Source organism: Palaemon carinicauda, chromosome 11, assembly GCF_036898095.1.
Source record: "Palaemon carinicauda isolate YSFRI2023 chromosome 11, ASM3689809v2, whole genome shotgun sequence".
Classification (NCBI taxonomy): domain Eukaryota; kingdom Metazoa; phylum Arthropoda; class Malacostraca; order Decapoda; family Palaemonidae; genus Palaemon; species Palaemon carinicauda.
The window spans coordinates 143,221,703-143,236,702 of NC_090735.1; the positions used below are offsets into that span (position 1 = coordinate 143,221,703).

Below are 15,000 nucleotides of genomic sequence, written 5' to 3' on the forward strand. Positions count from 1 at the left end.
CCGATAATCAGAGCTATATAAAAACATCAACAGGTAATTTTGATGTTGGAAACTAGAATATTGTTATAATGCTATTGGTATAGACGCTCACATAAGCAGCTATATATTCTATGGAAGTAGAAAATAACAAGAATCCTGTAGAGCAATAAGTTAAGCCTTATACATTCAATACTGACATAGATCGATGTCTACTATGATCAGAACTCACCTGTTCATTCAGCTGCCTCTTGTAGACATTGATCTTCTCGTAAGTCTTTTCAAGAGTCTCCTGAAGGATGCTGATGTTCTTGTGATCTTCCTCACACTGGAGCATCAGTTCCTTAACGTTGCGTTCCTTCTTCCTCAGGATCCTGATGGTCTCCTGGTGGCGTCTCTGCTCTTCCTCATAGGCAAGCTCAAGTTCGTGAATCTAGAAACCAAAAGACGGAGGGAGGAAAAAGAAGAGTGACTTTATAACAAGTAAATTAAATTGATTATATGAGAATAAAATTTTGCCTTGGTACTACAAAACCTTAAACAACTTTTATTATGAAAAACGTTTGGTGCTGCTACTATACTCATTTCGCAAGTTTTTGAAACTGATAATAAATGCCTAGACTTAACTGCTGTCTAAGTATTTTCTTTTCTGCTTGGTGCATGAAATTAAGGATAAGGAGCCTTGACAAATCTATTTTGCTTGAATCTCCTTAATATTGTCTAAAATAGTTTATGTCCTGTCACGTATTTCTCGTTTACTTTGATAAAAAGAAAATAGAAAAAAAATCTATTTCAACTGAGGTGCCCTTAAATATTGTAACAACAATTATCCATTTGAAACTGAGCGCGACATGAAATTGTTATATGGAAAAAAAGAGATAGAACAATTAATTAGTGTTTTTGCAAAGAAGAATATCTTCTAGAGCTTTATGTATAGGCTATCTAAATATTTCTTAGCTTAATGACATTGCAGGTTTAGGTTGGATGGTTAATAAATGAAATCCAACCGTTAGAAAGTTGCATAGATTAGAGGAATGAATCTTGACTATATATATATATATATATATATATATATATATATATATATATATATATATATATATATATATATATATATATATATATATGTGTGTGTGTGTGCATTAATATACATATAAATATATATATATATATATATATTATATATATATATATATATATATATACATATATATATACTATATATATATTCATATATATATATATATATATATATATATATATATATATATATATATATATATATATATATATATACATATATTTATATAATATATATATATATATATATATATATATATATATATATATATATATATATATATATATATATATATGTGTGTGTGTGTGTGTGTGTGTGTATGTATGTTTATTATATTTATATGTGTATAAAAACGTATAAGTATATATGAAAAAAAAAAAATTCGACCCCTTCGTACCCTAGCTTCAAGCTTGGAAACCATCCTCTTGGCACCGGCGAGGGAGTTGGCCTCAACGTTCTCGATGCGGATGGTGAGGTTCTTGACCTCAACCTCCAAGGACTTCTTGATGGACTCAATCTTGACGTAGCGTTCCTGTTCCTCGTGCAACAGTTCCAGAGAACGCTTCAGCTCAACGGTGGTCTTGCTCAAACGCTCTTCACTCAGCTGTTTTTCAAAAAGAAAGGAAAATGGATATTAGATGCTCAGCTCTCTGATTCGATCAATGTTTTGACATTTTTAAAGTAATTCTATTAATAGAAAAATAGTAACAGCTGTTTTACAAAGAAAGGAAAATGTGTGTTAGAAGGTCAGCTCTTTGGTTCGATCACTGTTTTAATATTTTTAAAGGTAATTCTATTAATAAAAAAAAAAATAGTACCAATAAGACCCTATGTTTAAAGATCACCCATGAATGGCAGAGGTAAGGGAGAGTGAAGATGCCCTAGCTAGCTGGACAATGCCATAAAGACTGAATATATATACAAATGATCAGCGCCAAAGCCCCCTTTTCACGCAAGGTAAGATCAGGGAGAGCCAGGCAATGGCTGGTGATGGCTCAGCATGTATACCTATAGGCTCACCCAAAGCCGCCATATTTGTCTCACAATGATGGTGAGGCTGCAAACACTACAAGAAAATAACGAGCTTGAGTGGGACTCGAATATATAGAAGATCTCCAGGCAGAGACGTTTTCAATAGGCTACCACAAGAGTATATATCGTTGCCATGACTACATTCAAAGGTTTTAGCTCCTAGTATTTGTGATTTATTGGTTAGTCGTTTAAATAAAAGCCCATTGGAGCATATGGGCAGCTTAATGGCCCTAATTTAATAAGTTTTTAGTGAACGTTATTGGGTATTACAGATATTGTTTACAAAAGGAATATAAAAAATAAACTAAATTCTATAAGCCGATTATATTGAAATACATCACCAAATTAATTCTTTCTCATGTGTTCTTCCCCTTTACTTCCCTCCCTAACTAATCACTCAACTCTAAACATTACTGGAATATTTGAGTTTGTTGGAAGTGAAGCATTTTGGAATATCCTAATCAGACGTAATCATGTCGAACAATATGAAAATTCTGACCAAATACTCCGAAATTCCTTAATACCAGAAATATCCCCGATTCCTTCTTCTATATAACAGTTTTTTGTTAATTAGCTTCTTAGTTTGTTTTCCCCCTAAAACTCTGGCTTTTGTCAAACATTACTACCTGTTATTCTGACTTTTAATTGATCATGAAATAAACAGTATAATAAAATCGGTATTTATTGAACATCTAGTGATCACAAATCATAACTTACTTTCACCCATTTTTTTCCTAATTCATAAACAGTTATTGATTTTTATGATCCTGTGATGATTGAATACCACTAGAATAATTCAAATTTTGTGAGGCAATCTTTATGATTTTCCAAAATAGTTTTACATACATAATACTAATTCATTTATTATAAACTTGATCAAGAATCACAGTTGTTTTTCGTTTTTTTTTTATTCTGCGATGACTACGAAATTCAATTTATCACGACCAATACTTTTGATCATAACTTATCATAAGAAATTGCATATTCCACCTCTGAATCTACACATACCTGTTAAGTTTTTCTAACCAGTGCTTCCCTTATTTGAATCATACTCTCTCTCTAAACCCTTCATGCCATTGGTAACTTCCCCCCTTTTTTTTGTCTCAAAGCTCTCTATCTCTCCATCTTAAAAACTTGCTTATTCTATCCCAGCTTACCCTGAACTCCTTGCTGACTTCATCGTAGTCACTGGCAATGACAGAGAGTTCCTGTTCGAGCTTGGACTTGGCGTTGGCCAGATTGATGTTGATGGTGGTGAGGTCCTTGATGCGAGCGCTGGACTCCTCGTACTGCAGCTCAACAGAGCGCTTAGCGCGGATGGCCTGTCAGGGAGGGATGCAGACACAATGATTAGATTTCATCGATTCTTTGCCGGAATTTACGTGCACCTACTTGTTGCTTCTTTTATATGAATATCAGAAATATTTCGAATGTGTACGAACTCACCAGTAGCAGTGTGATCACAATATCAAACGCGGTATTCATACTTTTAAAATAGTATTCATACTTACACCATCCAGATTGGCGCGTGCTTCCTCATACTCAGCAGTGAGGGCCTGGATACGGCGCTGAGCTACACCATACTGATCCAGAGTGGTCTGGAGCTGGCGCTGGAGCTCGTCGTAGTGGGCCTGGATTTCCTGTTGGGAGGGAAGGAGACATTGTGAAGGCTCCATATTCTGATGATGAATCTCTCTCTCTCTCTCTCTCTCTCTCTCTCTCTCTCTCTCTCTCTCTCTCTCTCTCTCTCTCTCTCTCAAATATCTTTCTTTTTACCTATTAATACTCCATACTACCTCATTTTGCAATAGCTCAGAGGAAGAATATTGTGAATCTCTCTCTCTCTCTCTCTCTCTCTTCTCTCTCTCTCTCTCTCTCTCTCTCTCTCTCTCTCAATGACTTATGTCTACCAATATTCCATACTACTTCAAAAGCTTTTGCAATAGCTTATAAAAAGAATATTATAAAGATCTCTCTCTCTCTCTCTCTCTCTCTCTCTCTCTCTCTCTCTCTCTCTCTCTCTCTCTCTCTCTCGAGGACGACCCCAACTGACTTGCAGGGAGATGGCCTGCTTCTTGACGGTCTTCTGGAGGTCGATGTTGCTCTTGTTGGTGGTGTCGAGGCTCATCTCAAGCTCGGTGATGGTGATCTGCATCTTCTTCTTGATCTTGGTGACCTCGGACTTGAGACGAGTCTCAGCCTCGACGACGCGAGCGTTGAGGGAGTCGATCTCGAGAGCCATTTGCTTGCTGCGAGAAGAAGAAGAAGAAAAAGAAAGATAATGATAGTCGTTGAATGATTTGTCTAGATTTATTTACTTTTAAGTGGGGATTAAATTTTGCTTTTTTTAGTGTAGTTTGTTGGTTGGGGATTTTGAATGGGAAGCGAAAGTGTTTGGGGGAAGAGGGGAATGTTTTTTTTTAGGGTAGTGAGTAGGTTGGGGATTGTGAATGGGAAGGGAAAGTGTTTGGGGAAGAGGGTAATGTGTTTTAGGGTAATGAGTAGGTTGGGGATTGTAAATGGGAAGGGAAAGTGTTTGGGGGAAGAGGGGAATGTTTTTTAGGGTAGCGAGTAGGTTGGTGATGGTGAATGGAAAGGGAAAGAGTTTGGGGGAAGAGAGGGATGTTTTTTTAGGGTAGTGAGTTGGTTGGGGATTGTGAATGGGAAGGGAAAGAGTTTGGGGAAGAGAGGGATGTTTTTCCAGGGTAGTGAGTTGGTTTGGGAGTGTTAATGGGAATGGAAAGTGTTTGAAAGAGCTGGGGAAGAGTGGGATGGAAATTAAGAAATGGAGATGAAGAAGAGAGGTGAACGAAGGGTAGGAATGAGAAAATAGATTTATTTACTTTCTGTGATTAAATTTTTGCTTTTTTAGGGTAGAGAGTTAGTTAGGGATCGTAAATGGGAAGGGAAAGTGTGTGAAAGAGGTGAGGAAGAGGGAAGGCTGAGAAATGAGGATGGAGAAGAGAGGTTAGTGAGGGGTAGGAATAAGGGGGAAGAAAAGGGAAGAAGGATGTATGAAATAAGGAAGAGTAAGCGAAAGGGGAAAGAAAGAATGGTAGGGGTGAGTAGGGAAGAAATGGAAATGAGAGTGGGGAAAGAGAGGAAGGGTAAGAGTAAAAAGGAAGATATTGGGAAGAAGAATTGGGAGGAAAGGAAACAGGAGAAAGACGGGGAAGGGAGGAGAAGGGTGAAGGAAGAGGAAGGAAAATAGGGAAATAAATGGGAGGGAGTGAGGGAAGCGCTATTGGGCGGTGTTAAGAAAGAAAACGATAGAAAAGATATTATCTCAATATTGCTAACCAGTAATTGGACAGATTATGACATCCGTGATAAAATGATAAGCATAAATATAAAAAATGCTTAACGTTTATAAGTATTAATTAAGTTCTATAATATTATATGTTAGTTCAACTGTATAAAATCCTTATGTAGTATTGTCTATAGTAATATACAGTCATACTTATAACTAATCATAGGTCATATATTTGTACCTGATTTAATTAGATAAAGCAATTTTATGGTATGAAGATTCTATTTCTAAACCCGCTCCTACATATCACGTTACACCTATTTATTAAAGCTAACATTGAAAATAGAGTTAACGGTTTTTTTTATTTTTTTTTTTATTTTCATGTAACTCGAATATTACAGGAAAGGACATTCCCTTTCAGCAATGGTGCCTTAGTTTTTGACAGAGGTAAAGATAATTAGAGAGAGAGAGAGAGAGAGAGAGAGAGAGAGAGAGAGAGAGAGAGAGAGAGAGAGAGAGAGAGAGAGAGAGAGAGAGAGAGAGAAATTGCATTCGTTGTTAGCTAAGAATGAATAATGTAGCAACAATGCCTGCAACACTCAAAAGATTCCAATCTAGAAAAAGAGGGACTAATTTTCAATCATGCTTGATCCAGTAGTTGACAAATAACAATAACTACAGCTAATAACTAATTAGGCGTCTTACTATAACTACCACATTTGATAATATTCATGACTCTCATTATAGTAATAAACTGATGATTATCCCAATCTTCTAATATGAGATCTAAACTTCTACATCGAAATGGCAGAAGTTGAATCCTCACCGAGTAACAATTCAGACGACATCTTCGATGTAATGGGGATTGAATCCTTCGTTAACGCTTTTAAGACATCCTGGAATGCCATTAATGAGGATCATTCAGTTCGCACTTGAGCTCTAAACTCTGACTTGATTCTCTTTGTATAAGAATTACGACCTGGAGCTATTCTTCTTCAGACCACAAATGAATGATATAGAATTAAGAGTAGGTTTAGTGTTTTCTTTTTCGTGTTTCTTGCTTTTGAACGGAAGGAAATATATAGAGTACTTTAAAATCTCGTCAATATCATTTTTAATGTGATTTTGTATTACGATTTAATAATAATTGTATATATGAGAAAGAAACTTTTCAAAAAATATATATGTATGTATATATAGATATATACATATATACATATATATATATTATATATATATATATATATATGTGTGTATATATATATATATATATATATATATATATATATATATATATATATATATACATATATATATATATATATATATATATATATATATATATATATATATATATATATATATATATATGTATGTGTGTATGTACGTATATGTATACAGTGTGAGTGGGTGAGTATGTTCAGAAGAGAACTGAATATAAAGATTATTGTTAAATAAGTTTTTTAAGTATTCAATACTTATTTCACCTATGTATTTCCTAAAAAATCGGCCTCACAAAAAACAGAGAAAGATAGCAATCCTCCTATGCATATATTTTACATATATTTTACCATTTTATTGGAATAAAAGCAAATTCAAACAAAGGAAATGTCAACACCCTCACAAAGATACTAAAAAAAAAAAAAAGTAGAAGAAGAAACAGAAGAAGTACGGGGGGAATGCGCAACCTTCCTCGTAGTTCTGGGTATGTCGAGAGGGTGCCAAATCTCGGTGCCAGACTATTGGCACGACTCTTGACACTGCCGTTAGCATCGCTTCACATAAAGAACATGACAGGGTATCTATCTCTGGGCACGGGGGAAGATGTCCTACTGAGCTTCAAGGGAAACCATCAAAAGACCCGTTTCGTCGATAAGCTTAATCATAATACCCGTCACAGATCATGTGGATCACTTATTACAAACAGCCGGTGAAGACTGTTTTTATTTTTATATATATATATATATATATATATATATATATATATATATATATATATATATATATATATATATATATATATATATATATATATATATATATATATATATATATATATATTGCATATATATAAATGTACATATATATGCATATATATATATATATATATATATATATATATATATATAATATATATATATATATATATATATGCAGTATGTATATATATATATATATATATATATACTGTATATATATATATATATATATATATATATATATATATATATATGTATGTATATGCATACATACGTACATACATATATATACACATATACTGTATATATTATATATATATATATATATATATATATATATATATATATATATATATATAAGTATATATATTGTTTTCTTTATTGTATATTATAAATAAAAAGGCATTGTAATTTTTGGCATACCATCTCATCATACAAACGTGAATCTATTCGGTACAATTTTGCCGTAAATTAAAACTAATAGCTATTATACAGTATATCTTAAGTGCATAAACATCAACTTTTTTCCTTTTAATGTTATAGGCCTAGAAGTTCTGATAGCCACTTTGTTTAACGGTTTAACGGCCACGCATGAATAGCAGAGGCAAGGGACAGTGACATTACTCTATCGAGCTGGACAATCCCCCAGAGACTGGCCATAATGATCAGCGTCTAAGCCCCGTCTCCACCAAAGCAAGGACCAAGGAGGGCCAGGCAATGGCTGCTGATGACTCAGCAAATAGCCCTAAAAGCTCTCCAAACACCCCATCCTAAGCTCACTAGGATGGTGAGATTGCAGCGACCAAAGGAACTAACAAGTTCGAGCTTGACTAGAACTCCAGTCTGGCGTTCACCAGTCAGGGACGTTGCCACATCGGCCACCACATTGAAAGAGGTTTTTCAGTGAATTGCATCTTGCAACCTTTCCTCCCGTCTGTCCTTCAGGATTTTGGGAAGCTACGTATCTATTTTCTTTTTTGTTATCTTATATTTTATTATGGAAATCTTCTTTTACTCGTTTATTTATTGTTTCAGTCCTGTGGCTCAAAGATGGGATCACCCATAATCATCACCAAAGAATTGTATTGAAGTTACTAATTTTTTCTATACATGATTAATTAGTATTGAAGGTGTTTTATTCGAATAAAATTTCAAAAGTATTGGAATTCTTGCAGACATTTGTATTCAAATTCGAGATTAGCAATCCATACAATTCACAATCTAGTTCGAAGGCAAAGGACATTTCGCTATATTATTATTATTATTATTATTATTATTATTATTATTATTATTACTATTATTATTATTAATTGCTAAGCCACAGCCCTTGTTGGAAAAGCAGGATGCTATAAGCCAAGAGGCTTCAACAGGGAAAATAGCCCAGGGAGGAAAGGAAACAAGGAAAAATTAGATATTCTATGAACAGAAACATTAAAATAAATGTCTCCTATATAAACTATAAAAACTTTGACAAAACAAGAGGAAGAGAAATAAGATAGAATGGTGTGCCCGAGTGTACCCTCAGGCAAGAGAACTCTACCCCAAGACAGTGGAAGACCATGGTACAGAGGCTATGGTACTACCCAAGACTAGAGAATAAAGTATAATTATGAAGTGACCACTTTTGCTTTGAAGTAGTTCAGTTTATTATTACTCTCCTAGATTTTGTTTCTTTCTAAGGTTAGAAATTCCCTTTACCATACGAAATCACTTGAAGGAATTTCAGCTTGAATAAAGCTAGATAAATTAGAGTGACTTTAGTGAGAAGAAGTGGAAAATAGAAAGACTGTTAACAGATATACAGTTTTGTAAATTAATTTCTCGGTGAGACTGGAAATTGACGTATGATGAATAATCAATAAATAAAGAAAATCTTTTAACAAAAACCAATAACGAGAAATATCAATACTACTGAAAATGAAAAAAAAAAAAATTTTTTCTCAACAGATGCGCGAGAAAAATGTAATAAAAAATTGATAGCTGCAAACGATTATAGATAATTGATAATCCTTACTATTTGTGACGTAGGTGAGCAGGACTTCAAAGCGAAGTCTGCATAACGTATAGATAAATGGCTTAGATAAGAACAAATGCAAATAAATATCATGATAAGATCTGATACAGGAGACCTCTGGTAAGAAAGGGATAAAATATAGGTGCGAGATAAAGTGTGTAGTATTATATGTACAGCGTATTACACATATATACAGGAGATATAATCAATCATTATTTATATCCCATCATCATCGTCATCATCATTATCATCATCAGCCGTTGCTAGTCTGCTATATATATATATATATATATATATATATACATATATATATGGATATGTATATATATGTGTATATGTATATATCAATATATATATATAGATATATATATACATATATATATGTATATGTATATATAAATATATATATATATATATATATATATATATATATATATATATGTGTGTGTGTGTGTGTGTATGTGTATAAGTATATATGTGTATATATATATATATATATATATATATATATGCATATATATGTGTGTGTGTGTATAAGTATATATGTATATATATATACATATATATATATCAATATATATATATATATACATATATACAGTATATATATATATATTGATATATATATATATACATATATATATCAATATATATATATATATATATATATATATATATATATATATCAATATATATATATATACTGTATATATATATATATATACTTCCTAACGAATCTTTGGAATGGATGGTTCCAGAGAAAATATATGACAAAAGCCTCTGTCTAATTCCTTCTCTACCTTCTAAATCAAAGTTTAAAACCCTCCTCGGGAGCCTTTAGCAGCATTAGCATATGAAACGCCAATCGAGAAGTATCATCATCGGGCCAAAGACCCCCCCCCCCCCCCCCCCCCCCGCTAGGCAGCTGTACCACTCATCTATTATACTCACTCTTGTGTTTTCTGGCTATTGAGGCCAATCAGTTCCAATACTTCTTTTGTTCCATTTCTTTCCTTGTTCATATTGTCGGACTGAGAGAGAGAGAGAGAGAGAGAGAGAGAGAGAGAGAGAGGGAGAGAGAGAGAGAGAGAGAGAGAGAGAGAGTTATTCTTCTGTTTGCGTGAATACGTTAGTGTTTGAATGCTAGTATGCACTCCTGGGTACGGTGTATTTTTGTGCTTGTGGGTGTACAGACGAAATGTTTGCGTTTGATTACTTATTTACTTTATATGGAACGAAACCTTTGTGTTTCAACGTCTGTATACATTCGTGTGTATGATAGCGTTTTCGTGTGTGAGGGTATATGTTTGTATAAATGCTTTTTTGCGTGTTTTACGATATTCTTACGCGTTCGTGCCAAGGGCACTAGAGGGCCCAGTTCCGGTTTGGCAAGACGCCTAAGGGTACGAAGTCTTTTATCTCCGCGTTACATAATGGGCACTTACGCAATGGAATCCCAAAAAGTAAACAATTATCTTGTGAACGAAATGAGGTCAATAATATACCCCTATTTTCTTTCCTTGGACCCCTAATCACTCTGTTGATACGTTTTGTCATTGTGTCCTGTCTTGGGAAAGAAAAACAGATTGACAGCAGTTAGATTTTTCTTTTCATTCAAAAATATTTCACATCCGAACGGATATCGACGGACTGGTTTCAATACTTTTGAGCTATCAATATAATCTATGTTGACATATAATGCTTAACTGTTGTCCTCTTGGTAAGGGTAAAAGGGACTGTTTAGCTATGGTAAGCAGCTCTTCTAGGAGAAGGACACTTCAAAATCAAACTATTGTTCTCTAGTCTTGAGTAGTGCCATAGCCTCTGTACCATAGTCTTCCATTGTCTTGGGTTAGAGTTCCCTTGCTTGAGGGTACACTCGGGCACACTATTCTATCTTATTTCTCTTCCTTTGGTTTTGTTAAAGTTTTCATAGTTTATATAGGAAATATCTATTTTAATGCTGTTACTGTTCTTGAAATACTCATTTTTCCTTGTTTCCTTTCCTCACTGTACTATTTTCTATGTCCTTATAGCATCTTGCTTTTCCAACTAAGGTTGTAGCTTGGCAAGTAGTCATAATAAAAATATTTTCCAATGATTAAAGAAAACATAAACTATTTTGCTGACTTATAGAGAGAAAAGAAAATCATGACGCTACACGTGTTTAAAAAGTCTCCAGAGAGTCATAATAATTTCTTGAAATAATCGATACCTAAGTATTGCTTCATTTTTGGCGATGGTAAATGTCATTATTAACACACAACTTGAAGAAACAAGCTGTGGTATTCTGAAACAGCATGCAAAGCAAGAAGAGAGAAAAGAAATTCTACTAATATTTTGAAGTAAAAAATTGACTGATAGATTGACCAATATCTTCAGGATTGCTCAAATTTCCCTCGTTCATGAGTATAGAATTAGTATAACTTCTTTGGAGTACCAAAAGAAGGGCATTATAACCAAGTATGTTATTTTATTGATTTCAGTATTCACATCAAGAATTGCAAGAAATTAAAAATCAAACCATTGTTCTCTAGTCTTGGGTAGTGCCATAGCCTCTGTACCATGGTCTTCCACTGTGTTGGGTTAGAGTTCTCTTGCTTGAGGGTACACTCGGGCACACGATTATATCTTATTTCTGTATATATAGGAAATATTTATTTTTAATGTTGTTATTATCATCAAAATATTTTAGTTTTTCTTGTTTCCTTTCCTCATTGGGCTATTTTCCCTGTTGGGGGCCCCTGGGCTTATAGCATCCTGCTTTTCCAACAAGGTTTGTAGCTTAGCAAGTAATAATAATAATAATAATAATAATAATAATAATAATAATAATAATAACTTTCCAGTTTTTCTTTTATGATAAATTGGTAACTATTAAGTGTTTTCGGTAATCTCAAGGTCCCTTCTTCTCGGCGAAGATAAATCAAACCATTCTTTCCTGAAGTTCCTATTTTCAACAAAGCTAGATTTATCGTCAATTATTTCCTAAACCCTGAAGATCCACTTCTAAACTAGATTTGGTTTACATTCAAACAATGTCATAGCCCTGAATATCTTTTTCACCAATCTTAGGTTTTGTTCTTCTAAGTGAAATGATTTATCATATGATTAATTCATAAAGAATTTCCTTGTCTAAATTTTTTCTTGACCTCGGAAATTATTTATCAACTAATTAATTAATGAAGAATTTCCTCGTATAAAATGTTTTTGACATCAGAAATGGTTTTATCAAATAATTAATTCCTGAAGAATTTCCTCGTCTAAAACTTTTCATGACATCAGAAATGGTTTATCAAATAATCAATTCCTGAAGGATTTCCTGAGTCCAAAACTTTTCATGACATCAGAAATGGTTTATCATATAATCAATTCATGAAGAATTTCCTAGTCTAAAACCTTTCCTGACATCAGAAATAGTTTATCAAATAATTAATTCATGAGGAATTTCCTCATCTAAAACTTTTCATGATATCAGAAATGGTTTATCAAATAATCAATTCATGAAGAATTTCCTTAGTCTAAAACTTTTCTTAACTTCAGAAATGGTTTATCAACCAATCTATAATATTGATTCTTTCCTATTGTATCAAATTTCAATTTTATTCTTCCAATTGTATAAATTTTTTAAAACCAATCCTTTGTCAGGATATCCATGTTCTAGATTAGCTTTATTCATTTTTTTTACGGTTGACGTTTTATAAGTTAATCCTATATTCTAAACTTCCTTTGATCAATCATTCTAAAACTCCTTTGATCAATCTTAAGATGCATTCATCCATCTGAAGGACAATTTTCTATATCAATCAATCTTAATATTTTCTTCTCCCATATGTAGTCCATCGATCAATCGTTTATAATGACTGTATTTTTAAAGTTTATTAACAACTAATCACATGACCTCAATTCAATCTCCTCTACTGATTTCCATTTTCATTCTTCCAACAGGAGCGATATAATCAGCTAACGTTCGACCTGATTAAAAAAAAAAAAAATCTGTCCAAACTCCAAAATGGGGAAATATAAACCAATTTTTATTACGAAATCCTGTTTTAAAACCCCGTACTTACTACAATATGCTCTTTTTAAACTCATTCTTATTTCAAAATCTTTGTTTTAAATGAGCTTAAACTATCGTTCTTAATATTTTTAAGCAAGCCTTGGTCGAGACTAATTTATTCTTCAATTTCCCGTACAAAATAGTTTACTAACCAACTTCTAAATTCATTTCAACCATAATTTTTCCAAAAGAAATGGTTTATATGCCAAGATCATTATCATGAATGCATTTCCCCTTACGAAGCAATGCCATTCATTCTTGAGAAAGACTTTGGATATGGTCTTTCATTCAATCTTTTATATTAACATCCCATTTTAAATAAACCTAAAGTTTAATCCATTAAACCTATTAGATTTAATTTCATAGACAGGGGATTTTGATATCTCCTCAAGCTTTTGTTATTTTATTCGATATCTCTGGATATATATATATATATATATATATATATATATATATATATATATATATATATATATATATATATATATATATATATATATAATATAAAAATATAAATATGTATATCATCCTCATCAGTTGTGAATAGTCCACTGTAGGACAAAGGCCTAAGACATGTCCTTCCACTCGTGTCTGTTTATGGTCTTTTTATGGCAGTTTTTAAAAACAAATTTTCTTATTTCGTCAATCCATCGTCTTCTCTTCCTTCTCTGCTTCTTCTATTTCAATATCTAGGGACCCATTCTGTATTTCAATCTCTAGGGATCCATTCTGTTATTCTTAACTTCCATCTATTATCTATCATTCTCATTACATGTCCCGCCCATTTCCATTCATTTTTCTTACATGTTAGAATATCCTCTAATTTAGTTTGCTCTCGTAGCCATGTTGCTCTTTTTCTGTCTTAGTGATATTCTTTCATTATTCTTTCCATAGCTCTTTGAGTTGTAACCAGCTTATGTTGTAAGGCTTTAGTAAGGCTCCAAGTTTCCGATGCATAAGTTATTTCTATCTAATTAAATACTTATCTTTTTAGAGAGAGTAGCATTTTACTTTTCATAATCTTATTTTGTTTACCAACTGCTCTCCATCCATGCTTATCCTTCTCTTAATTTCGGACTTATGTCCTGGAGAAACACCTTCTATCTATGCTAAGAACATGTGTATATATATACATATATATATATATATATATATATATATGTATATATAGAAACAAATATATATATATATATATATATATATATATATATATTTATATTTATATATATATATATATATTTATATATATATATATATATATATATATATATATATATATTTGTTTCTATATATACATATATATATATATATATATATATATATATATATATATATATATATATATGTATATATATATATATATATATACATATATATTTCAGTCTGTTTGTTGCTAATTGAGTCACCTCTTACTAAGCGTTAGATTTTACAAAGTTCTTTTATAGCAAAAGATCACATTCAATGAAGGGATATATTGTCTAATTTTGAATCTTTCTCTTTATCTATGATCATAACCATATTACCTGTTAATATCTAGTATTATCACTATAATTTTCACTGTTGTTATCTGTGCTTCATCCAGCTTAAAAGCTTAAACCATGTGTTAGA

General features: G+C 32.3%; 1 protein-coding gene across 4 annotated transcripts in view; it reads right to left on the reverse strand.

The window, feature by feature from the left end:
* The window catches only part of LOC137650260 (paramyosin, long form-like), a 164,847-nt gene that overhangs the window by 1,091 nt on the left and 148,756 nt on the right, over positions 1-15,000 (reverse strand). For all 4 annotated transcript variants that reach the window (XM_068383561.1, XM_068383562.1, XM_068383559.1 and 1 more), the window contains exons 12-16: positions 4,143-4,338; positions 3,601-3,729; positions 3,247-3,411; positions 1,455-1,661; positions 209-409 (exon numbers count right to left, since the gene is read on the reverse strand). In XM_068383561.1, the coding sequence (XP_068239662.1) occupies positions 209-409; positions 1,455-1,661; positions 3,247-3,411; positions 3,601-3,729; positions 4,143-4,338 (898 nt within the window). The remainder of the gene's footprint in view (positions 1-208; positions 410-1,454; positions 1,662-3,246; positions 3,412-3,600; positions 3,730-4,142; positions 4,339-15,000) is intronic.